Below are 26,668 nucleotides of genomic sequence, written 5' to 3' on the forward strand. Positions count from 1 at the left end.
CTCTGGAAGAGATGTCAGCAGCAGTCTGGGAAGGACTCCCAGCAACAAATTCTTTGTACTCCCATGGCGGTCTGCAGTTTCTGACTCCTTTTCACAAGCTCCAAGAGTGTAAGTTTACCATCAGGTCAAGCCGCCTCGATTGTTGGGTCCTGTACTCTGGTAAGGGGACATTGAGGAGGGGAGGTGGAGGGGGTCTTGTCTCGGGAGGTCTAAGTGGAGCTTACCAAAGTTCTGGGAGGTTTCTTTCACTGGAGGACGATGCACTTTAATTGGGTGGAAGGTCCCCTGGTATTGGAGGTTTGCAGCCAAGAAGGTCCGAGCATGTTGGGGGATGGCTCTTTCTGCAGGTAATCCTCTGGCTAGTTGCTACCACCAGCCAAAGCAAAGGAGTACTCTTTGGGAACTACCCTGCCGACCCATAAACTGGGTCAGGACAGCAGTGGTCTTTGTCTTTACTGTAAAGGTCAGCAGGCATCTCTGGTCGTCATCTTCGGATCTTGTGTTCGAGTGGTCGACTTCCCTACTGTCTCAGGAACCTTACCGTTTATCATGATACAGTTTACTGTAGGGGGTGGGTAGCTGTCCAATCAGGACAGCCAGCCCCCCCAGTGGGAACTGGTTCCTTTCAGCCACACCAGAAGACAAAGGATGGCAGTGTTTTGGGATCCACCCATGCTTTCTGTCCTCGCAGACACACTGGAGCCTTGGCAGGCTAACAAAGGGTTCCCGCTGAAGACGAAACTCAAATCGGCACCTCCCTCTCCCGGGATGGTAGAAGGACCAAGAAAGAACACACAAGAAATGGTGTTGGAACAAAGGTGACACTCCTGTGCATATCCAGAGCTGTGAATACAGCCTGCAGTGGAAAATGGCACAAACATCGGTAGAACACGTCCACTGCCACCAGTCAGAACTGTAGGGTAGTTACTGTAACAGAATTGTTACAGGAGCTGATAGAAAGGGGATATTAGGTAACCAGATAGGATGGTATGTGCTGATCTCTCATAAGGAAAAAGGGTAAGCGGGATAAAAAGTATCCCCCTAATCTTGAGAGCAGTAGTTCTCAAGATTATGAAGGAATATAAAAAGGAGAGCCCAAAGGGCTCCCAGCAACCGTGCACATAGGGTGCCGTGTGTTGCAAAAGTAAAACACAGATGCCTTTTAAAAAGGTAAGGAGGAAAGCAAGACTCGCTAAAATAAAGCTAAACATACAAAATAGGGTTTGCATGATCACAGCCAGAATGAATGAATGAGGGGGGGGGGTGGGGAGAGGCTCCCCTCATTCAGGAGAAAAAGAAAAAGGTCCATAGGTCTAGTAGTCTAGTCTCACTAGGAGAGGGGATTAAGCATAAAACAGAGACCTCTCCCTAACGGGGTCAAGCGCTTCTGAAGCATTTATTTGCAAGTATCGCTTCAGCTCACACTCCTCCATTGGGGGCGACTACTTGCTAATCTAAGCAAAGCTAGTGAATCTTTGCAGATTCACACACCTCAGACGCCAGGCATTACTTGGCAGCAATACTCTTTCTGAAGCTTGTATCTGCTTAAAATCACATACACCTGCTCAGCCTTCAGCTACCTAACACATCTTGTCAACCTGAGAACATTAAGTGAGGGTCATGTGTTACCCGTGCACGTAGGACAGTGATAGTGCTACAGGTACACCCTGCCCCTTTTTTTCGAAATAGAAAAAACAGATTTAACTCTTCATCAACCACTATATGGCCTTTGCTAAGCCTGTGATTCTAAGCCGATATAAGAAACAAAGATGATTACTGGTAATTAATTCCTGCCCATATACATGATCTACTATGGTGAATTATGTGACTCCACATTGTTAGGCAATGTTTGCTTGCAGTACCCTCTGGGACCAGCACATACAATTTAGGACTACAGGTGTAAGCAAAACCAACCTTTGGGATAAGTCTGTACTACAGTTTTGTGTAGCAAGCTGAGCAGGCAGGCATATCTCAAGAGGGAATGTGAGCAGTACAAGAGGTTACACAGAGGTCTTACAATCACAGTGGTTCAAGTAGACGCTTACACTCAAGGTTTCTTGGTAAAACACTTATTAATGTATTACACAATTATTTAGAAAACATTCACTAGAAGGAGGCAACTTAATATTATACACAAACACACTTCAGAAACTCATTGTTTTGATATTGAACAAATTAGGCTCCCCTGAAATAGGAGCAAATGGCATTTCAGTTACTCTCAATGGGAGTATAAATGGCACAGGTTAGCAGAATAGATCACAATACTTTCTTAGGCAGTGCAAATAGTTATAGTTCACTAGAGGACTCGATTCAGTTCAGTAGGCCTAGGCCAAAGTCAGTGGACTAGTGTCTTGGATAGGAAAGAACAGTTCTTGAAGTAAACGGTGAAGTCTTTGCCAGAGTTCTCAGAAGTAGTTTGTACCAAAAAGAATCATATGTTGGGTCACAAGCTGATTAGGCCTGCAAGTTGGGAAAGTTCCACAAACTTTCACTGCGAGAGAGGCGTTCTCTCAATCGGGTTGGCACAGTACCTTAATATGAAGCAAAAGATGCAACTGAAGACGTTGGTTCCTGCAGATCTCACTGTTCTGAGCCCCAGTCGTGGGGACAAGAGGGAGGACGTCGGGGGTGGGGGGGACTCCTGCACTGCACGGGATTTTCGGAAAACGCTGACAAAATGAAGTCACTTCAGTTCCAGTAGCTGTTCATGAAGCACACAAGCTGGTGTCCTTCCCCTGGTTAATCCTAACAGGCTTTGAGAATGGTATCCAGGTGTCTTACGAGTTAATTGGTCCCACCAACTCAAAGGAAGATGTCGTCCTTGAAGGGGCTTCTATGTCGAGATTAATTTGGCAATTCAGGCGTGCAGCTGGGCTTCACCAGGCAAACCAACGGTCCAGGAGTTGCAGCAGTCGTCCTCTTCCAGCTAGTCTTCGGTTCTTTTGTTTCAGTGGTTGACTCTGCTTTCCAGTGCAGGAGACTCGCCTTTTAAAAAGTGTTCTCCCATTCATTCCAGCCTAGCTTCCACTCACCCAGCAGGGTGGCTGTCCTTGCCGGACAGTCAGCCAGCCATGCCAGATTGCATTTGGGTCTCCTAGGAGACTAAGCACAGAGTTTCGGGCACCTCCCTCAGTTCCTGCCCACCCCAGACAATCTAGCGCCAGAGGCGGTGTTCAGTCCTGAAGCCCGCCAAAGGCATAGAAACAAAGGCACCAAACCTGGTTTGGCACGCAGAGACAAACACTAGAAGGACCTTTCCAAAAGGAAATGGCGAAAAAGACCACCGGCTCCTGTTTAAACAAAAGGGGCTTAAGGAGCCATCTTGAAAAACATGGCTCCCGCGATTTTTAGCTATTTTTAGTTTGCGGTCGGGAAAAATCGTGGTAGTTTGTTGTAAAACCACTGCCACCAGCCATTTCGATAGAAAAGGGTAGCATTTGACTGCTACGTGAGTGTGTGCTGGGTCTAGGAATTTAAAAAGACTAGTAAAATCAATTTAACCTCACATTCTCTGGGGAACAGTAGTTTATCCCAGAGAAGGGATTTAAACCTTTGGGAAGTCTAAAAAGACATCCCTGTGTCACTGCACTGAGGATGCTGTGTAACGCACATGAAAAGATGCCTATGGAGTTAACCAAGTTCTCAAAATCCAGCAAATTTGCTGGGGGTCTCTAGGGTGAAGTGAATTAGCACCTTTAAGGGAATTCTCCCCAACAAGCAGTCAGGCTCATCTCAAGAGGGGAAATGCAAGCTGTAGTGGAGTTACACAAAGATTCACAGTTACAGGTATTCAAATAAACTTACACTCAGGGTTTCTTGCATAAACAATTATTAATCTATCAGTCTGTTAGCCTTCTTCAGAAGGGAGCAGTATAATAGTAACACACAAATACACTTCAATACTGTACACACTTAGTTTCTAAATCAGTAAAGACCCTTTTGATATGGCCCATAGACACAATATACATAAACAGGTGACTTCAATGACAAAGGTGCTGGGGACGTTAATATCTTACTGTTGGCATTTACAATACTCTTAAATGTTGGTAAAAGGCAAAGGTTATTAGAACACAAGGGATCACAAATATTCTTAAGCAGGGCAAACACTTTTAGATCCTCTTACAGTGATACAATTCAATAGGCAGTCAATAGGCAAACGTCTTGTATAGGATGAAGCACTTCTGGTAAGTAAATGGAAAAGTCTTTGCACAAGTTCTTAGGATTCTTTGATGAAAAGAATCAAATGTAGGGCCACAAGTTGATATACTTGTGAATTGTGGAGGTTACAAGCACTTCTACATTAAGAGGTAAGTTCTATTAGACTTGTTTTACAGTGCCTTAGCAATGAAGAAAAGATGCAGCTGATGACTTCTGTTCCTGTACAGCTCTGCAGATCTCACTGTTCCTGGGCCTCAGTGCTGGGATAAGAGGGAGGACGTTGGGGGACAGGCGCTTCTCTGTCGATGTGAACTTGGCGTTTCGGCACTGCAGCAGGGCTTCACCGGGCAAACCATCGGTCCAGGAGTTGCAGCAGGCATCCTCTTCAAGTTCTTCTTTGGTTCCTTCGTCCAGTGGTCGACTCTGCCTTCCAATCTAAAAGACACGCCTTTTTATTCAGTTCTCTCCCATTCATGCCAGCCTAGCTGTCACTCACCCAGGAGTGTGGTTGTCCTGTACAGTCAGCCAGCCAATCACCACAGAGTGCATTTGGTTCTCCTAGGAGACTAGGCACAGGGAGTTTCGGGCATCGCCCTCAATTCCTGCCTCCCCCAGACACTCTGGAGCCAGAGGCGGGCTTCACTCCTGAATCCCGCCAAAGACGAAATGAGCAAAGACAAAACCTGGTTCTCTAGAAGGACCTTTCCACAAAGAGATGGCGAAAAAAGACAACCGGGGTTATTTTGTCAAAGATGGCTCCTGTGCCATTTTGAAAAAGATGTCTCCCGCGGTTGCTTTACCAGAGCCGCAAATGTAGCCAGCAGTAAAGGAAAACCATGGTAGTTCAAATGAAACCACTGCCACCAGCCATTCAGTGAGCAAAGGCTAACATAAAAAATGTTACATGAGGATCTAGACACAGGGGATACTAAGTAACCCCTCCAGCACTCTATTGTAAGATAGTGTGTGCTGGGTCTAGAAAGTTAAAATAAGTAAGGTCAATTTCGCTTTAATGCTGTAGGAAACAGTAGTTTCTCCCATAGAAGGTATTTCAACCTCAGACAAATCTGAAAGACTTCCCTGTGCCACTGCACTGAAGGTGCTGTGTCCCACAATGTAAAAGATGATGCCTATGGAGTTTGTCAGACTCCATAACCAAAGGAAACCGGTAAAATTCACATTAAAATACATGAGAGAGTGGAAAAAGGGTCTCGCTCTCTCCAGGGGAAAAAAAAAATCAAGTCCTCAAAATCCAGCAAAGTTGCTGGGGGTCTCTAAGGTGTAGGGAATTAGCACATTTCTGAGAATTCTCCCTAACACGGATGTTTTGGATTACATCTCCAATGATCCTTCACCGTTCACTATGCTGGCTATGGATCATGGGAGTTGTACTCGAAAACCTCAAAGGCCACATAATGAGTAACCATAGCATAAAGTATCAAGGGCAGCATAGGTAATGGCTTTAAAGACACCACCCTTGCACCGTACTGGGAGTTTTTGGTCTGTATACCATAGTTAAATGCCCTTGCTATGCTCAAGCCTTTATCTTGGCCTACAGGGCCAATAACTCCCGGTATGGCCCTCAGGTAGTGTTGGGCAAGATTGTATGTAGTAACGCTGTGGGAGACTACACAAGCCTTGTCCTCTTGGCAATAGGCAACCCAACCTTTGGTATAGGTCTGTACTACATACGTTTGTAGAGTGACTGAGTAGCCAGACTCATCTCAAGAGGGGTCAATGTGAGCTGTAGAGGTGCAACAGAGATTGACAGTGACAAGTATATAAATAAAACTTGTACTCAAAGTTTCTTATTAAAATAATTCTTTATTAATTTGTCAGTTTCAAAATAAGCCTTCTTTATAAATGCCACTATGCAACATATATAAATGCCATATCATATCATAACAATAAAATACACTTCAACGATATAATCTTTCAGTTAAATAGTTACCCTTTTGGGAACGCATACACACAGAGACACCCTCCCCCCACGAGGTGACCTCTATAGCTAGGGCACTGTGGACATTGATATCACTTTTAACACATAATGGAATACTGGAGTTATGTTTTGGGCAAGATTGTATGCTGTTCCCTGTGGGAGACTGCACCCACCTTGACCTCTTGGTAATAGTTAACCCAAACTTTGGTATAAGCATGTACTACACAAGTTGGTAGAGTGACTGAGCAGCCAGGCTTATCTCAAGAGGGGTCAGTGTAAGCTGTAGGGTTATTACAAAGAGATTCACAGTGACAAGTATTCAATTAAACTCTACACTCATGGTTTCTTGATTAAGCAATTAATATTGTTTTAAAGTTAGTTGAATAAGCCTTCTTTAGATGGGAGCAGTATATTTGGAACACAAAAATATACTTCAAAATACACACTTAGTTTCTTTAAATCCATAAATACCCATTTGGAATGGCACCCAGATTCTTCCTACACCCTGAGGTAACTTAAATAACTAGGACACTGTGGACATTAATATATCACTGGTACATTTAGAGCAATACTGAGGTTGGTGTCAAAAGAAGTTGAGAGAATAAAACACTGGTTAACAAATATTCATAAGCAGCGAAGTACTTTTTGAACCCTTTCCTGGGGGAAAGGCAAAGCAGAGTCAGAGGTAAGATTCTTTCAGGGATCCTGGACAGCCAATATTAGTTGATCAAAAAGTCTCAGTGAGCTGAAGCACTTCTTGCAGGCAGAAAGTCTAGCCCAATGTTTTAGAAGTTTTTGTATGAAATGAAATTGCTGTAGGGGCCACAAGCTGGAAGTTTGTGATGGGCAAAGCTGCAAGCAACTCTGCAAAAGCACCCAAGACAAGTCTCAACTGAGAACTAGCAAGGCTACACAACAAGAGGCAAGTCCCCTCAGTTTTACAGTGCCTTTAGTTCGAAGAAATTGGTTCCAGCTGGCTTCTGTTCCTGTGTAGGTCTGCAGATCCTGTTATTCCTGGGCCTTAGTCGTGGGGTCAAGAGGGAGGGCGTCTGGGGACGCTTGCGCTACATATTGAAGGTCAGCTGCAGCAGTGGGCAAACTTCAGATCAGCGGCACTTTGCGGTTTCAGCTTCTCACAAATGGCACCACTGCGGTTCTCGGATACCTTTATGGACTTTCCTCGCATCTGGGATCCAGCACTCTGTTGAGGTGGCTCAGGCTTGGTCAGTCCTGCTTCATGGGAGTCCAGAGGATCTTCCTGGAGCTCGGGTCCGACTTAAAGACACTCACTCGATTCTGTTGTTCCTCTCCCTGGCAATCGGTTCCTGCAGCAATACCGCCAGCTCCGAGAGGATTTCCAGATGAGCTTGTTGTGGGGTCGATTGGTCCCACCAACCCAAGGGCAGAAGTCGTCCTTTGCAGGTCTTCTCTAGTCAAGGCGAATTCGGAGCTTCGGCACTGCAGCAGGGCTTCACCAGGCAAACCAACGGTCCAGGAGTTGCAGCAGGCGTCTCTTCCAAGTTCTTGGGGATTCCTTCATCCAGTGGTCGAGTCTGCCTTCCTAAGCAAAAGCCTTTGCCTTTTATGCAAGTTTCCCCCATAGCAGGGTGGCTGTCCTGCAAGGACATCCAGCCGGCCAATCACCTTTTGGGTGCATTCCTGTAACCAAGGAGACTAAGCACAGGGAGTTTCGGGCACCTCCCTCACTTCCTGCCAGACATGCTGGAACCAGAGGGGGGCTTCACTGGTGAATCCTGTCCAAGACACAAACAACAAAGGGACCAAACCTGGTTTGGCGCGCAGAGTAAATCTCAAGAAGGAACTTGCCAACAAGAAATGGAGAGGAAAAAAGGGGCCCGTGGTGGAAACGCATACTGGTAGGAAAAAGTAAACCACTGCCACCAGCCATTAATTGTAGAAAGGGTAACGTAAACATGTTACATGAGAAACTAGACCCTCACGCCTCCCAGCTTGTGGCCCTTCAACATTTATACAAACATTGTACAAGACTTATTACTTACCTGCAAATATCTTCAGCTCCCCTAGACATTGTGCAATTAACATTGGCTGTCCTGGCTCCTTGGGACTCTTCTTACCTTTTGTGTTAGGCAAGATTGTATGCAGTACACATTCGGTGCCCTATAATAACCTTGGCCTCCTGGCAATAGGGACCCAACCTTTGGTATAAGTCTGAACTACACAGGTTGGTTGTTAGGCGCGTTTCTATGCAGTACCCTTTGGGAACACTACAACAACCCTGACTACAGGAAATGGGGAAACACAATCTTTGGTATAAGCTTGTACTACACAGTTTTGGTTGCGTGTTGAGCAGCCACGCTTATCTCAAGAGGGGTCAATGTGAGCTGTAGGGGAGTTGCACAGAGATTCACAGTGACAAGTATTCAAATAAACTCTTAAACACAAGGATCCTTGAATAAACAATAATTAGTCAGAGTAAGCCTTCTTCAGAAGGGAGCAATATAATAACACTCAAATATGTTTTACAAAATCCACATTCTTAATATTTATAAATTGGTATGTACCCTTTTGGGATGGTCCACAGACACACCCTCAGGTGACTGCAATAGGTAGGGTGGTGAGGACATTAATATATACTGTTGCATTTAGAGTAATTTAAGAGTAAGTCAAAGGAAGAAGGTTATTGGAACATACAAGAGACCACAAATATTCTTGAGCAGGCAAATACTTTCAGATCCGCCCCCGCCCCCAATAAGAGTCATTCAGTAGAACTGGCTAAGCCAAAGTCAATGGGCAAGTGTATATAAGCTGCAGCACTTCTTTGCAGGTAAGTAGAAAAGTCTTTGCACAATGTTTCAGAAGTCTTTGAAGAAAAAGAAGAATCAATGTAGGGCCACAAGCTGATAGACTTGTGAGTAGTAGAAGATGCAAGCAACTCTACAGCAAGAGATCAGATCTCTCAGACTTTTACAGTACCTTTGTATTGAAGAAAAAGTGCAGCAGATGACTTCTGTTCCTGAGCAGCTCTGCTGATCTCACTGAACCTGGGCCTCGGTCGTGGGGACAAGAGGGAGGACTTCTGGGGACTCCTACACTGCAATGGGACGGTCAACGGTCGCAACCGGGAATCTTCAAACAAGTGGCTGTTTGGCGTTTCAGCTCCTCCCGTCTACCCCAAATAGCAACACCACGGTTCCTGGCTGTCCAGATGGGCTTTCCTTGCTTCTGGGGTCACGCACTCTGTTGAGGGGGGGCTCAGGCTTGGTCAGTCAACCAGGTCTGAGATGGATGTCCAGGTGGCTTACTTTGGCGTTGATTGGTCCCACCAACTCAAGAGGAGAAGTAGTACTTGCAGGGGCGGGCTTCTGTCGATACGAATTTGGAGTTTCAGCACAGCAGCAGGGCTTAACCGGGCAAACCAAGGGTCCAGGAGTTGCTGCAGGCGTCCTCTTCAAGTTCTTCTTTGGTTCCTTCGTCCAGTGGTCGACTCTGCCTTCCAAGCCAAAAGCCTCATCTTTTATTCAGTTCTCTCCCATTCATTCCAGCCTTGCTGTCAGTCACCCAGCAGGGTGTTAGGCAAAGTCTGTATTCAGTACCCTTTGGGACCACTACATACAACCATGACTACAGGTGTAAGCAAAACCAACCTTTGGTGTAAGTCTGTACTACAGTTTTTGGTAGCGGAGCTGAGCAGCCAGGCTCATCTCAAGAGGGGAATGTGAGCTGTAATAATGATAAACAGAGATATACAATCACAAGTATTCAAATAAACTTACACAAGATTTCTTGGTAAAACACTTATTAATTTATTTAACAGTCAGTTATAAAACATTCATTAGAATGAGGCAATCTATATCGCACAAAAATATACTTCAATACTTTACACTATCAGTTTCTGAGGCATTTAAACTACTTTGAAGGTGGAGCAAAATGGCATTCATCCCAGCCTAGCTGCCACTCACCCAGCAGGTTGGCTCTTTGCCGGACAGTCAGCCGGCCAATCATGCCAGAGTGCATTTGGGTCTCCTAGGATACTAAGCACAGGGAGTTTAGGGCACCTTCCTCACTTCCTGCCCACCCCAGACACTCGGGCGCCAGAGGCGGTCTTGAGTCCTGAAGCCCACCAAAGGTGTAGGAACAAAGGCACCAAACCTTGTTTGGCGCGCAGAGACAAACTCTAGAAGGACCTTTCCAAAATGAAATGGCGAAAAAAGAAGACCGGGACCTGTTTAAACAAAGGGGGCTAAGACACCATCTTGAAAAACATGGCTCCCGCAGTTTAACGCTAGCGGTGTTCACGGTCGGGGAAAATCATGGTAGTTCTTTATAAAACCACTGCCACCAGCCATTTCGAGAGGAAGGGGTAGCTATTTGACTGCTACATGAGTTTATATACATAGGGGTTACTAGGTAACTCCTCCAGTACTCTATTGTAAAATGGTGTGTGCTTGGTCTAGAAATTTAAAAAGGCTAGTAGAGACAATTTAACTTTACATTCTCTGTGAAAGCATCCTGCACAGACCTAATGCCGCCAGAATGCAGTCTCGGAGACCAATCACCAGACTGCACACATTCAACTGATCTCTCAATACCACCACACCTAATGTTAGGATGCAGCTACCATCAAGCAATCTCATCAGCTGCTCACATATTGAGTACACCCAAGCACCCTATGATACCCTACGCTCTCAACTGACTTGGACTATGGTCCCTGACTATGGTCCACGGGGGCATTCAACCCAAAAGCGCTTTGAGGTCATACCAATGATAAATAGAGCGCTATATAAATGCCAAATAACATAACTTCATATACGAGGCAGTTGAACAACATTAACATTTTCTTTGACCCAACTTCCAAAGAGGTAGCCCACCCTTATCTTACAATACTTTGTGATGGAAGAATCTGATTATGCTTGCTTATTTAAAGGTAGTTTTAAATGTATGTTTGTCTATCCTTCTTTTTTTAAAATTTATTTTTAATTTTTTTAATTAATTTTCATAACTACATACAATCAACAAAGTACCCTCATAAACCCAACCCGATCCCCACCCTTGACACACCATACGATACTGTCGATCACCAAGTCTACGAGTGTAGATCGTCCGGACAGACAGTTGTCATTGCCACCATTGATCAGTCTGCGTAATCCTCCAAGACAGACCCATTATAGACTGCTTCATACCTTTGTCTATCCTATTGATGATGAAATATGTGGTTCTGATTTTTTTCCCTACTTGTATTTGTTTTTTGTAAATTTCCCTTAAGTGTTTTAGTATGAGTTTGTGCTGCAATATGAAGTCCTTAGCCATATCAAGTGACCCTTCCCCTTTTTACTACACAATAAGCCCATCACCCAGCTCATTTCCAAAGCTGCACACATTTTAAATCAACCTCCCTTCCCAAACAGTAAGCCTTTCCCTTGATGTTTCAGGTTTTCTGCGGATGAGGCCCGTGACTTGATTCAGCGCTACCTGACTGAGCACCCAGACCCCAACAATGAAAACATTGTGGGTTACAACAACAAGAAGTGCTGGCCCCGAGATGCAAGGATGCGCCTCATGAAGCATGATGTGAACTTGTAAGTACCTTTACCAGGGCAGCCAAGAAGGGTTTGTGAGGATCGTATGACGTCCTTTCGTCGCGGGATGTTTTTTCGCAGGGTTTTTTACTGCAAATTTTTTCGATAAAATCCATTGCATTTTTAGACATTTGATGGGTTTTTTCGAGAAAATAAATTGCGGTAAACCACACGAAAAAACACCCTGCGATGAAATGACATGGAATGTTGAGGTAATGGGGGGAGTTTTGTGTTGGCCTAGGTGTCTGAAGAGGTTTTGGTGTGAGGGTAACTGGGATGGCACATGATCGGTGTTTTCACATTTAGAATTGTACACTGGGGCGGCGGGGGCGAAGGCTCTGTAAGTGGTCCTATGAGTGTATTTGGATCTTGTTACAAACCGCACATACTTCACTACATTGCAACAACAAAACAAAAACACACATAGCCTTGCACAACAGTACACAACGACTACCGGCCGCAAACACCCCAGGCCCAGCCAACGGACCCACGGGCTGAGGCTGCCAACAGCACATCACTGCTCTCTTGCACTTTTCCTGCTTCCTCCCACTAACTCAACCTCCCCTCCTCTTACAGAGCCGCCAGAGCGCCAAGGGACCACTAAAGTGGTGATAATGCGCGGTACAAATGTTTTTTAACATTACCATATGTTGACTGTTGCCCCAAGAGAGAATTCGAATTTGGCAAACGCTTGCCTGCATCGTATGTCCGTCTCAGCTGGTTTTACGTGCCCTCCAATACTACACCAACAACATACATTTTTGGTAGTGGTCCAAGTTCACACGTGTGCCTTTATAACCTGGACCATTGCCCAATATTCATAATTCAATTAACATTTTATATGATCATACTGCATACTACTGCATACAGTCCACCAGGTGGTAAGACTCTAAAACACTACACCCTGGTATACAGGTCCCCAACTCGTAGTAGAAGCCTGCACTACCCAAAGGATTGGTAGATCGGCAGATCTGCTAGGCTTATCTTATGAGGATGATTTGAGCTGCAGGTAAGTACAATGAAACCAGTACATACATTAGCCCAAAGAAACTTACACACTGAAAGTTATAGTAAAATATACTTTTATTTTATATACACACAGCAATTTTAGACTAACCAACACACAGGAAATATTGAATCCTGGTTTACAGATTGAGAACCAAGTGTTACACTGGAGGGTTTGGGCTAATGAGGGTATTTTCAAGATTGAAGAGGTGTGGAAAGATGACAAGATGGTACTGTTTGGATGCTTAATGGACCAATACGGTTTAGGAAATAGGGAAATGGGGAAATTGAGAGATATAGGTCACTTGCACGTTTATTGAATGAGAGGCATCGAATGTTAAGTGAACCATTAAGTGGAAAACCCCAAGTGTGCATATTGTATGATATTGCTCTGAATGTAGTTTCCACCTTTACTAAACTTATGCCCATACAGGTGTGTATGCGGGACTCCTGGGGGAAATTGCAGAAGAAATGGGTGATTGAACTGGGCAGGTATATATCTAAAGCTGATTGGGATAATGTGTGGAGAGTGACACTGAGAGCAAAAATGGATTTGAACCTGAGGTATATTCACCCGAGAATTTTGGGCCGTATTTATTGGACACCAGTGAAGATGGCTGAGCGGGGTTTGATTGAGTCGGATTTGTGTTGGGGGTGCTCATGTTCAAAAGGGACGTATTTGCATATGCTTTGGGAATGTGATAGGGTTCTGATTTTTTGGAAGGAGGTAATTGATCGAGGAGATCTAGTGATTGGTAGATCGTTTCCTCGAACTTTCATGTCTGCAGTTTTTCTCTCCAATGAAAGCAGAGGTTTAGAAATGTGGTGTATCTGAATGGATTGATAGGGCATTGTTGATGGCAATAAAACATATTATGAGAGTTTGGAAATAGCGGAAGAAACCACATACTGATAGTTGGATGGTGGACATGCGCACGCTTTCAAAGTATGAGAGGTCTCGGGCGTTTCGGCTTCATCGAGAGGCTGAATACTGTGATAATTGGGATTCCTTTAATGATGGAAATATGAACAATACTTTTCATAGGTGACGGCTTAGATAGTAGTTGCTAGTGCTTACAATTGTTACAGGAAATTACAGTAAAGACAGCTCCACTGTTTAGATGGTAGTGGCATGCATCCTCATTTGTTAGTGAAATAACAGTTTCATTAATTTACAAAGTCGCACAGAGAAGGTCGGTAGGAAGCAAAAGGAGGGGTTTTCAACTCAAATATCAGTATTTACTTATTAGCAACACTTTTCAATGCTCTTTATGCTTGTTGGGGAGAATTCTCATTTCTGTGCTAATTCCCTTCAACCTTAGAGACCCCAACTCTTTTGCTGGACTTTAGGACTTTTCATTTTTATCCTAGAGTGAGTGAGACATTTTTCTCACTCTTGTGTTTTCGACCTGATGTGGACTCTTTTTTTTTTTTTTTTTCTTTGTTTTTTGAGTCTGACAAACTCCATAGTCATCTACCCTTTGTATTGTGACACACAGCACCTTCAGTGCAGTGTCAAAGAAGTCCTTTGGATTTCTCATAAGGTTTAAATACCTTCTCTTGGCTAAACTACTGTTCCCAAGAGTAGTGAAGTGAAATTGGCTGTTCTTGCCTGTTTTTCCTATGTAGGTCCAGTACACACCATCTTATGAGGAAGTACGGGGGGTTACTTAGTAGCTCCTTTTTCTACTTACTCATGTAACATTTTTTATGTTACCGTCATGACATTTAATGGCTGGTGGCAGTGGTTTAATTTTCCTACCATTGTGCGTTTTTACTGCAGGCTGAATCCTCAGCTGCAGTAATGCACACAAGGATGCCCATTTTGTCAAAATGTCCTGGTCTTCTTTTTTTGCCATTTCTTGCTTGAGGTCTTTCTTGGGTTTTACTTTGCGCGCCAAGCCAGGTTTAACCCTTTTGTTTGTCTTGCCTTTGGAGGGCTTCAATGCTGAAACCCGCCTCTGGCTCCAGTGTGTCTGGCAGTGCAGGAAGCGAGGGAGGCGCCTGAAACTCCGTCCTTGGTCAACTTGGTTACCTGAATGCACCCATTGCTGATTGGCTGGCTGGCTGGATGTCCTTGCAGGACAGCCACCCTGCTGTGAGTGACAGCTAGGCTGTGCATGAATGGGAGAAACCTGCATAAAAGGCACGGTCTCTTGAACAGAAGACAGTCGACCACTGGACGACACAGCTGATGAAAGAAACTGGAAGCGAAGCTTGCTGCACCCTCCCGGACAGTTTAACTGCCCGGTGAAGCCCTGCTGCAGTGCTGAAGCTCCAATTTCGCATCAACTAGAGAAGCCTGGAATGGACAATGACTTCCCTTGGGTTTGTGGAACCAACTGACCCCAAGACGAAGTTTACTGGAAAACCTCTCCCTGCTGGCTGTACTTCTTTGCTGCTGGAACCGAGTGCCAGGGGTCAGGAAAACCAGAATCTAGTGCATCGTCTTTGAGCTCCAGGAAGATTCTGAGGCCCCTCCTGAGGCCGGACGACCCAAGCCTGAGTCACCTCACCAGGGTGCTGGACTCCAGAAGCAAGGGAAGCCCATCAAGTGTCCAAGAACTGCAGTGGTGCTATTAACCGATAGCTGAAACCGCAGCTGAATTGGAAAGAGCCCATAGCCGCGGCTGACCTTCGAACTGCAGGGCAGGAGTCCTCCAGACGTCACCCTCTTGTCCCCACAAATGTGGCCCAGGATCTGCAAGACTGCAACCAGAACAGAAGCCAGCTGGATTCTCTTCTTCATACCGAAATTACTGTCTTGACTAAGGGCCCCTTTGGTCTGTAGCTTGCTTGTTCTCACTGGAGACTTGCAGTAGCTGCTTTTTGCAGAGTTGATTGTTGCTTTGACCTTCACAAGCCTTACAGCTTGTGGGCCAACATTGATTTATTTTGTTTTTACTACAAACTCTCTAAACTTTGCAAGACTTTTGTGCTATCTAAAGAAGTCCCTCAGCTCCATAGACATTGTTCAAATTGACTTTGGCTGTCCTGGCTCCCTGCAGACTCTTCTAACCCATTGGCTTTGGTTCTTACTGTCCCTCATGGGTGGTAGACACGTTTCTTGTATTGCTGGGAAAGATCTAATCTAGATGTCATTGGGAGATTGAAAAGTATTGACATGCTCTGAGAATCTGTTAAGTTAACCTTTTCCTTCCCTAAACTTTTCCTTTTCCACAACCTCCGAATTGCATTGAGTGTAATAAGTGATTTATTAATGGCCAACAGTGTCCTAGTAATTAAGTCACCTCAGAGTGTGTGTGTGTGTGTGTGTGTGTGTGTGTGTGTGTGTGTGTGGGTATCTAGTGACTTATCTTAAATCTGAGGAAGTGTTATGAAGTGTTTCTTTATTGTTGCATAATGCCCTTTCTAAAGAAGGCTCATTTTAAAACGGAACAGTAAATAATTATTTTACTAGAAATCTGATTGTAAGTGTTATTTGGATACTTGTAATTGTGTACCTCAGTGTTGCATCTCTACAGCTCACATGTACTGCTCTTGAGCGAAGTCTGACTGCTCAGTCACTCCACCAACTTGTGTAATATAGACCTATACTAATAGGTGGGTTACCTATTACCAAGAGGACAAGACTGGTGTAGTCTAAGGTTACTGCATCCAATCTTGCCTAACAACGCTTTTGATTAGTTAGGGATTGGACTTCTAGAGTTCGTCAGTCATTGTAGAATGGGAGCAAAAGTCTTATGCAGCAGTGTTGGGAAAGATTTTCATAGTAATGATAAATCTTCCTGACTTGTCAACCCCAGAACTTTTTGCTGGTAGATAATTATTCCCTATACCTCAGTGAGTGGGAATCAAAGATATCCTTGTTGACAACTGTTTGTGCTAATTCTCTTCTACCTGAGACCCCCAGCTCTTTTTGCTGGACTTTAGGACTTTTAATTTTTAACCTGGAGAGAAGGAGACCTTTTTCCCACTCGCTCATGTATTTTTCTGTTTTGAACTCTGTTTCTCCAGCATGGGGTCTGGCATGGATTCACATGCTCATGAATATCCTTCGTCAGGCTGGGAATACTCTGTAAAGAAAAAATCTGTTTTTTCATTTCTGAACTGTCTTTCTCCTAACAACCAATCACTGGTCTCTTGGTCATACTGTCCCCATCCAATGACTGCCCTCTAAGCCCCTCCTCTGGTAGCCATTGTTCGTGCCCACCCTGTCTAACACGTGTAAAAATGAATACGACAGACACTCCCTGGACAGGGAATAAGGCACAAAAGCGCAGGCTGCGAGAGTTCCAAGGAAGGTTTATCTAGATCTCTGAGAGCGCTCTGACCACATCAAAGTTACAACACAATTATATAGTACATCTACATTTTTAACATATGATGCTACGTTGGACCAGGATTGGTCAGCCGTGGTGGGGACTTAGGTGTGGGCATCATCTCTTCCTCCGGGTTGGTTGCTTGGTTGGCGGGAGGATTGACGTCAGACATTTGTGCTCCGGATGGGTGAAGGTCCGGTCGCTGTGAAACACGGTGGTCACTATCTAAGCAAAGAAAATACATTCTGAATAATGCATGCACTAAATAACAGTTGATCAAAAGACCCTCAGTAGTGTATCATGTCGTTATACAAATCACTCGAGCTTACACCATCTACACATTTGGGTTACACAGGTCACAGGTTTAAGGGCCTTGCCCACTATGATACTGTCATTGAACTATAGGGTTAGTCTCACAAGAATCTCAGGTATGTGGCATTTGTTAGTACTGGGCATCAAATACTGCACCGGGGTCTAATGTTAGCTGGGGCGTTTGTTGGGTGGGCTTCATAGCTAGATTGGCAGTCTGGCACATGAAAGGGATGCCTTGTAAGGACACACGGTTAGAATGGCAATAAGTTTCAACTGGCGAGGGTAAGGGGGCAAGGATACTTTTGTGGAGATGGACGAGCTCTGTGCTTGGCTCATGTCGGTTCACATGCAGGACAGTGATCTCACAGGAAAAGGGATGTGTTACATTCATTATTCGTTGCAAGCAGCTCCGGCCTCAGTGTGAGAATGGAGCCGCAGAGTTTTCCAGTTGGTGTGGGGGACGAGGGTGGGGGGCCATGTGCCCGAGCTGCGGCGGCGGGTGGAAGGGGAGAGATGCATTTTGTACTATCGCTGTGAGGCCTAGTTACCAAGATGGAATCGAAAGGGGGTACAGAAAATGGATGCCCTGTGTCTTGCTCGGTGGTCCCATCTACGCGAATATAACTTTTAGTGTTGCATAAGGGCAAGGGGCGTACCCACCACTAGAGGCACTTGGTCCAAGTTTTGTACTGAGAAGTGACGGTAGAGAGGGGCCCATTGGCCCCTCGCTCCCGCACACCATCTTCAAATGTTTACTGCATGGTCAAGTGTTGGTAGTCCTCATGCTTGGTTCTCGAGCTTTTACTGCCTTTTGCGCTTTTTCTAAGAGTTTTACTCTATTTTTGTTGGTCAATCGAGCCTTCCGCTCCATCCATCCACCTTGTGATTAACAGGGACCCATTTTTCGGATGCTTCACGCCCCTCAATGGGGAATCTCGTTGAGTTAATTTGTGGAGGATTCCAGAAGCTTCTTCAAGGCCTACGCCGTGTGTCGCTCAACGCCAGCATGTCGGATGAGAAGGAGGACTCTTCGCCTGTTAGGCAAAGTTTGAATGCAGTACGCTCTGGGAACACTACAAACAATTATGACTACAGGTATAGGCAACCCAACCTTTGGTATAATCTTGTACTACACCATTTTGGTAGCGTGTTGAGCAGCCAGGCTTATCTCAAGAGGGGAAATGTGAGCTGTAGTGGAGTTACACAAAGATGCACAGTTACAGGTATTGAAATAAACTCTTACACTCAAGGTTTCTTGCATAATCATTATTTCAGTCAGTTATAAAGCCTTCTTTAGAAGGGAGCAATATACTAGTAACATACAAATACATTTAAAAAAAGGTAGCAGGCGCTCCTCTCCAGAAAGAACATGGCATGATAACCTGTTCTGAGATGAGTTTGCAGCACACGCTTTTTGCTCACTGTACCTTTCACAGATGGGAAATAACCATTTGCATATCAGTCTTTGTCCCGCCCACATGGGCAGTCCAGCACCGAAATTCTATGGCAATTCCTCTCTGAACAAGAGTACCAAAAGCAACCCCATACATGTGTTTCAGCCTTGTTGGGCCTCATCAGTGAGGTGAAGCTTTGTCTCTCTGAGCTGGGGGTCTCTAGGGTGAAGTGAATTGGCACCTTTTTGAGAATTCTCCCTAACAAGCAGTCGGGCTTATCTCAAGAGGGGAAATGTGAGCTGTAGTGGAGTTACACAAAGATTCAGTTACAGGTATTCAAATAAACTTACACTCACGGTTTCTTGCATAAACAATTATTAATTTATCAGTCCGTTAGCCTTCTTCAGAAGGGAGCAGTATAATAGGAACATACAAATACACTTCAATACTGTACACTCTGAGTTTCTGAATCAGATAAAACCCTTTTAGGATGGCCCACAGACACAACTTACACCCATAGGTGACTTCAGTAACAAGGGTGCTGGGGAAATTAATATCTTACTGTTGGCATTCAGAACACTCTTAAAACGTTGGTAAAAGGCAAAGGTTATTAGAACACAAGAAATGACAAATCTTCTTAAGCAGGGCAAATACTTTCAGAGAGCACTTAGAAGAGTCATTCAGTTCAATAGGCTAACCCAAAGTCAATGGGCAAAAGTCTTTGTATAGGGTGCAGCACTTCGGGTAAGTAAATGGAAAAGTCTTTGCACAAGTTCTTAGGAGTCTTTGATGAAAAGAAGAATCAAATGTAGGGTCACAAGCTGATTAAACTTGTGAGTTTCAGAAGTTACAAGCACTTCCACAGTAAGAGTTAAGTTCTCTTAGACTTGTTTTACAGTACCTTGGTAAAGAAGAAAGATGCAGCTGATGACTTCTGTTCCTGTGCAGCTCTGCAGATCTCACTGTCCTGGGCCTCAGTCGTGAGGACAAGAGGGAGGACGTCGGGGGACTCCTGCACTGTCAAAATAACCACAAACTTTACTTTCAGTGATTGTTTGGCGTTTCAGCTCCTTGCGGTACAGCAAATGGCAATAAGCGCGGTTCCTGGCTGTCAAGGTGGACTTGGCTTGCTTCTGGGGTCCCGCACTCTGCTGAGGGGTGTCAGGCTTGGTCAGTCCTGCTTCGTGGGAGTCCGGAGGATCTTCCAAAAGCTTTAGGCCATCTTAAAAGTAACGCACACCATATGCTGTCCATCTCCCTGGCTGTACGGTTCCTGCAGCAACTCTGAGGAAATTTAACCAGCTCCGAGATGGGTGTCCAGGTGGCTTACTTTGGAGTTGATTGGTCCCACCAACTCAAAGGGAGAAGTTGTCCCTGCAGGGGCTTCTCTGTCAATGCGAACTTGGCAAGTAGTCACTGCAGCAGGGCTTCACCGGGCAAACCAACGGTCCAGGAGTTGCAGCAGGCATCCTCTTCAAGCTCTTCTTTGGTTCCTTCGTCGGGTGGTCGACTCTGCCTTCCAAGCCAAAAGACTCGCCTTTTATTCAGTTCTCTCCCATACATACCAGCCTAGCTGTCGCTTACCCAGCAGGGTGGCTGTCCTTGCTGGACAGTCAGCCAATCACCACAGAGTGCATTTGGGTCTCCTAGGAGACTAACCACAGGGAGTTTTGGGCCCCTCCTCACTTCCTGCCTACCCCAGACATTTGGGCGCCAGAGGTGGGTTTCTCTCAGAAACCCTGCCAAAGGCGAAATGAACAAATAGACCATACCTGGTTTGGCGCTCAGAGAAACTCTCTCGAAGTACCTTTCCACAAAGACATGGCGCAAAAAGATCGGGGGACATTTAATCAAAGATGACTCTTCGCCATTTTGCAAATTCTGCCTAACAGGGATACATTGGATCTCCCCAGCACTCCACATAAGTTGGGGTGTGCTGGTTTCACTTAACAAAATGTAAAAAGGATCCAAAGATCCTTTCTACCCTTGGGAACTGTAGTTCACTCAAGGTTAGCACAAGAAAGTTAAAAGGGGAGCCTTTAGGGCAACCCAGCAACAACAGGCACTTATTGCCAATAAGTTGTTAAAGAGGATAACTTTAAAAAGACACTATGGAGTCTTAAAAATGACACCCATGAAAAGAGTTAAAGATTATGGGAGTGTGAAGAAAAAGGTTCCCACTCAATGAGGTCTAGTTAATAATCACGGATTGTCAATATGCTCATATCCACATTTTAACAGTTTTTTAAATTAAACTTTGTTTTATCTGCATGATTACAAGTGTCTCCTCATTAGCTAGTTGAATAATCTCTAGCTTCCAGTGGGTTCTCCCCCCTGAGCGTTTAAAGGGGGGGCAGTCTGGTTCCTCTTTTTTCCTATATCTATTTTGCTTTCTAGAACCAGGACCCCTGTTGACAACAAAGAAAGCTAGTGCCCATTTATTTTCTCTCCCATTTGAGATAAGCCTGTCTGCTCAACACGCTACAAAAACTGTGTAGTACAAGCTTATACCAAAGGTTGGGTTTCCTATACCTGTAGTCAGAGTTGTTTGTAGTGTTCCCAGAGGGTACTGCATACAAACATTGCCTAGCAATGCCTATGGGGTTTGTCAGACTCCAAAGTTAAAAGAAACACGGAGTCTAAATCGAATAAAAATACATGAACGGGTGAGAAAAGGTTCACTCTCTCCAGGTTATAAATTAAACGTCCTAAAGTCCAGCAAAAAGAGCTGGGTGTCTCTAAGGTAGAAGGGAATGAACACATTTCTGAGAATTCTTCCTAACAACCTTGCTCTTCGAGTAACTCATGTTCCTTTTCCTTTCTAACCTGCCCCTTGACCTTCCTCTGTCCTGTCATTTCATGGTCGTCATTGTGTAAATGTTTTGGCGCCCGATGCATGCGGGCTTTCGGAACCTTACAAATTCATAAACAAATAGCTACAAGTGTGTAAGATTCTTTGGGCCTATGTATCTACTGTGTTCATTGTACTTGCCTACAACTCGCATCTCCCCCCTAAAATGAGACTGGCTGCTCTTCCATACTACCAAACCTTTGAGTAGTTCACACTTATACTAGAAGTTGGGGTCTGTATACCAAGGGATAGTTTTATAAAGTCTTACCAAAGGTGGACTTTAGGAAAACTCCCATAACAATAGCCACACTGTATTGTGGCCCTGCTGGAAGTTTTAACCTGAAAGCTATGAAAATGTTAGGGGCACTGGAAAAAAATGTGCAAATCTGGGCATAGGTCAGTTATGTAGATCCATTGTTTTATCTGAGTTGCTTTCTTATCTACGTCTGAATGTGTGTGACGGCTTTAGAGCTTGTTTCTCAACACGGTGATCATATGCTTTTCACATTATAAGAAACATACTTGTAGATGCTTGCAATGTCCTCTTGTGCTATTGTCCCTATATGTAGTTAAACCTTTCTTAATTTTCAGGGGACGTGCTGTGTTCTGGGACATTAAAAACCGCCTTCCACGCTCGGTTACCACTGTGCAGTGGGAGAACAGCTTTGTGTCGGTATACAGCAAGGACAACCCCAATCTCCTCTTCAACATGTGTGGCTTCGAGTGCCGTATCCTGCCCAAGTGCCGCACCAGCTACGAGGAGTTCACTCACAAGGATGGTGTGTGGAACTTACAGAACGAGGTACTTGACTCCCTCCTCACTTAGTTCCCTCCCTCTCACTGAGTAGGTACATTGAGTGATGGTTACAGCGCTGTCATTTGTTGTTTTAAGGCTTGGTTGATTTGATGAAATCGTTACAGCCATCAGAGAGCACTTGGCAGTGCTTGCGCCAGATTGTGCTCCATTTGATTACTTCAACTTTGTAAATACAGTCCCCTCTGCTTTCTGTCTGTAAAGGCTTATGCATAGCAAAGGATTGTGGCTGTGTGTCCGTTGTAATCCTTTTTGGCTTTTTCTAAATGCTTTACAACGTTAACAATGTGCGTGACCTGACCATCTTTTGAAGGGCCGTTTTTCCATTTTGGATGCCACTAACACTCCATTTCATTTTATTGACTAATAAAGGTGAGAGTATAGAGGGACCACTTTAGGTTGGTTTCCATTTCTTTTACAAAACAAACTTTGAAACTATCTTCTATTTAGATAGTCAAATCAGTTCCTCTACTTGATGTATGTTGGGACTGTTTTCCTAAAGTTCACCCAAAGGGACATCATAAACTATACCTTGGGCTATTGTGAGGAATCCTGTGGAGTCCTCAATGAATCCCAGCCAAGGATCGCCTCCCACGTGGCTAGGGGATGGCAGCCGCTACCTGAGCCTGCCCCTGGGGGTGGTACCATGAGGGAGGATCACGTGGGAGGAGACTGCTATTGGGGGCAGGTGTTGTCCCCATCAAGAGAGACGCAAGATGTTTTCCTTGCCTGGGAAGAGGACTCCATAATTAAGTTCTTGATGGCCTGTTGTCACTATACAAATCCCTTCCATTGTAAAACCCAGAAACCCCTTCCAGCCCATCGAAGACGCCGGAGAAAGTGATACCCATCATTTCACCGAAACCGTCCCTCTTGGTGGCAGAGAAGGGGGGTGGGGGGGCACGGTAGTCCTCCAGGGCAGGGACATTTCCTCAGAGGAAGAGCTCACCAGCCTCCCGGTCCTCCAAGAGGTGAAATGCTTCGAGAGCATGCCCTACAGGGGGGGGTGTGGAGGGTGTGAGAGATCCCGACAAAGGTGACGACGAGGAGCAACAGGGCGGTGACGACAGAGCGGACCAGCCTAGGCTGCAAACACCCAGCCCCTTAGCCTCCACTCCAGCAGCCTCTGGGGATATCTCAGCGGACAGTCTGACGGCTCTGCATACCCTGTGCTTGGAAATCCGGAGAAGGATGTCCCTTGCAACGGTGACCCCACCGGCAGCGTCGAGGCCATCGGAGGAACCCCCATCCAAGAGGAGGAGAGTTCACCCCCCTCAGCCTTTACCCCCTGCCTCCCTCTCCCCCACCGAGGGATGACACTGAAACGGACACGGCGACAACAGGCACTGGCACAGACTAAGACGATGGCCTGAGGGATCGCCCGTCTCTGCTGGCCAGGTAATCACCGCCCGACGACATTGGCTCGTTCCACGCCATGATCTCCAGGGCCTCTGAGCTGTTCCAGCTCGTCCCGGAGGAGAAGAGGGTTTCCTTTACCAGCGCCGGGTGCGAAGAGGAAGACTGTGCTGTCGGTCCCATTATTGGATGACATTTGGGATAAGGGGTTGTCCCTCATGAAGAATCCTTCATCGGCTCCAGCAAAGAGGGATCGCTATGAGAAGAAATACAGAGTGTCGGCCTGCGCCCAAGTGCTTATGGTCCACGCTGTCTCCAGACTGCGTGGTTTCTGCGGCGGCGGCCAAGAAGTGGTCTTCAGGCTCATCCACCCGGTGGGAGGCCGGCTGGCGAACGTCATCAGCGTGTGGAAGACCATCTCCACCGTCCGTTTGGTGCTGGACGCTCTCGCCCACGGACACACCCGAGAGTTCCGAAAGAACTAATAGCTTTAAAAAAGATTTAATTAAACCCCTATTAAAGAAAACAACTTTAGACCAGAAGTAATGAACTACCGACCAGTGGCTAATTTAATGTGGCCAACAAAATTTCTGGAAAAGGTGGTGTGTTCAGTTCCAGGCCTTTGTGGATGAAGAGAACCTATTGGATGATCTTCAATCAGGTTTTCGCCCGAACCATGGCACAGAATCGGCTCTTTTAGCAGTGCATGATGATTTAATGGAGGTAGCCGATAGGGGAGGATCCACAGTGTTATTAATGTTGGATCTCTCTGCAGCTTTCGATACTGTGAATCATCAAGTAATGGCAGAACTGATTAAACAGGTGGGGAAATCCTCTGAACAAGTGGTGAAGTGGTTTGAATCCTTTCTTAAAGAAAGAACTCAAAGGGTTATACTTGGTGGCTTTACCTCACAAATGGTGGAACTTGATTGCGGGGTGCCACAGGGCTCGTCTCTGCCCCCACTCATTTTTAATCTTTATTTTCCACCAATTTTTAGGATTTTCAGGAAATGTGGTTTGCTATTTCATTTATTGTAACACTTTACTGGCAGGGATTCCTCAGAAGCAAATGATGAGACTCCAAAGAGCACAAAATGCAGCAGTGAGAGCTATTGGAAACTTAAAGAAAAGTGATCATGTGTCATCCATGCGGAGATCACTCCACTGGCTGATGGTGGAAGATAGGATTACATTTAAGATGGCATGCCTAGTGTTTAAATGTACTAAAGGGCTGGCCCCCGCATATTTAGCTGATAAAATAACATTTTATCAGCCGAAAAGGAACTTGCGTTCGGAGGACAAACTCTTACTTTGCATTCCACGAACAAAATGCACTACAAGAAGAGATAGAAGCTTTGTTGTCTATGGACCTAAAGTCTGGAATCGACTTCCTCTCGAAATTAGAAGGTGTGAAAGCCTGGAGCACTTCAAAAAGACTGAAAACCTTTCTATTTAGATAAATGTAAACAGGTAAACTAAATTAAACCCTGAGATATCTTTTTCTTCTCTTACGAAATCCGCAATTTCTTATAGTTGCCATCTGCGCCCGAATATGGTTGACTCCGTCTGGTGCGCTTAATAAATGATTCAAAATCAAGAAGTGTCCACGGATACCGCCAGTGGCCTGTCAGGAAAACGTTTCTCAGCTGCTGCTGGAGGTACGGGCCATGATCAGAAAAGGGGCGATCAAGCTTGTCCCAAAGAGGCGCCAGGGCTCCGGAGTGTACTCTCGTTATTTCCTTGTCAGAAAGAAGACTGGCGGTTGGAGGCCCATTCTGGACCGCCGCTGTCTGAACACGATCAAGTCCCAAAAGTTTTGGATGGTGACTCTTCAGCACGTGCTAGGACAGCTGGAAGAGGGGAATTTAGTATCGTCGCTGGACTTGGAAGATTCCTATTTTCACATCCCCATACACTAGGGACACAGCAAGTACCTACGCTTCTTGGTTCAAGGACAAAACTACCAGTTCAAGGCCCTTTACTTTGGGTTGAAGTCAGCGCCACAAGTGTTCACCAAGTGCCTGGCCCCGGTGGTGACACAGCTGCGTCTACGAGGAATCCACGGTTAACTCATCCGGGTTAACTCAAAAGACATTGCTGTCAACCATTCGATGAAGACAGTCCAACTCCTGACAGAACTGGTGTTCTTGATAAACTTTGCAAAGTCCTGCTTGACTCCATCGCAGGATTCACTGTTTCTGGGAGCCTGGCTCAACAGTGTCATGCCTGGCGTCTCCGTCGGAGGAGAAGTTCGCGGCCATCTTAAGCAAGGTACAACGGCTGTTGGCCCTCAAGGTTGCAAGGGTGAGGTCCATCAAGTCCCTACTCTGCATGATGTCATGCATATACCTCATTCGGCTGTGCAGGCTACGGGTGCATCCACTGCAGGAGTTCCTCGATGCCCGTTGTATCAAGTGTCCGGAAGCTTTGAGGACAAGATCACGCTCAACGAGTTTCTGTCGAGCGATACGTTGGTGGGGAGTGCGCGCACATCTGTCAGCAGGCGTGGGTTTTCAGACCCCACCTCATCAGGAGACGGTCACGACAGACGCCTCCCTGGAATGATGGGGTGCACACACTGGAGATCATCATGCAAGAAGCCTGTGGCTACCGGAGAAGACGTTGCACATCCAACGTGTTGGAGCTATGGGCAGCGTTTTGGGCCCTCAAGTCCTTTCTACCACCACTCAAGGGGAAGGTGGTACGGGTCTTCACAGAAAACACCACCACGATGTTCTACATCAGGAAGCAGGGGGAACTAGATCCCCGGTGCTCTCCAAGGAGGCGCAGGACCTTTGACACTGGGCCATAGCCCAGGGAATGTTCCTCATCTAGTTTCATCTGGCAGGAGTGAAGGACACCATTGCTGACTCTCTGAGCAGGGAGCTCAGCTCTTGCCACAAGTGTGAACTTCGGCAGGACAAAGTGTATCAACTGTTCCCGCAGATGGGGCAATCCCCAGATCGATCGGTTTGTGACGGCGACGAACACCAAGTGC

General features: G+C 45.6%; 1 protein-coding gene across 1 annotated transcript in view; it reads left to right on the plus strand.

The window, feature by feature from the left end:
- The window catches only part of PRPF8 (pre-mRNA processing factor 8), a 497,675-nt gene that overhangs the window by 227,497 nt on the left and 243,510 nt on the right, over positions 1-26,668 (plus strand). The window contains exons 22-23 of the mRNA XM_069615406.1: positions 11,509-11,655; positions 22,092-22,302. Coding sequence (XP_069471507.1) covers positions 11,509-11,655; positions 22,092-22,302 — 358 coding nt within the window. The remainder of the gene's footprint in view (positions 1-11,508; positions 11,656-22,091; positions 22,303-26,668) is intronic.

This window comes from Ambystoma mexicanum, chromosome 9, assembly GCF_040938575.1.
Source record: "Ambystoma mexicanum isolate Mex_15411 chromosome 9, UKY_AmexF1_1, whole genome shotgun sequence".
Lineage (NCBI taxonomy): Eukaryota > Metazoa > Chordata > Amphibia > Caudata > Ambystomatidae > Ambystoma > Ambystoma mexicanum.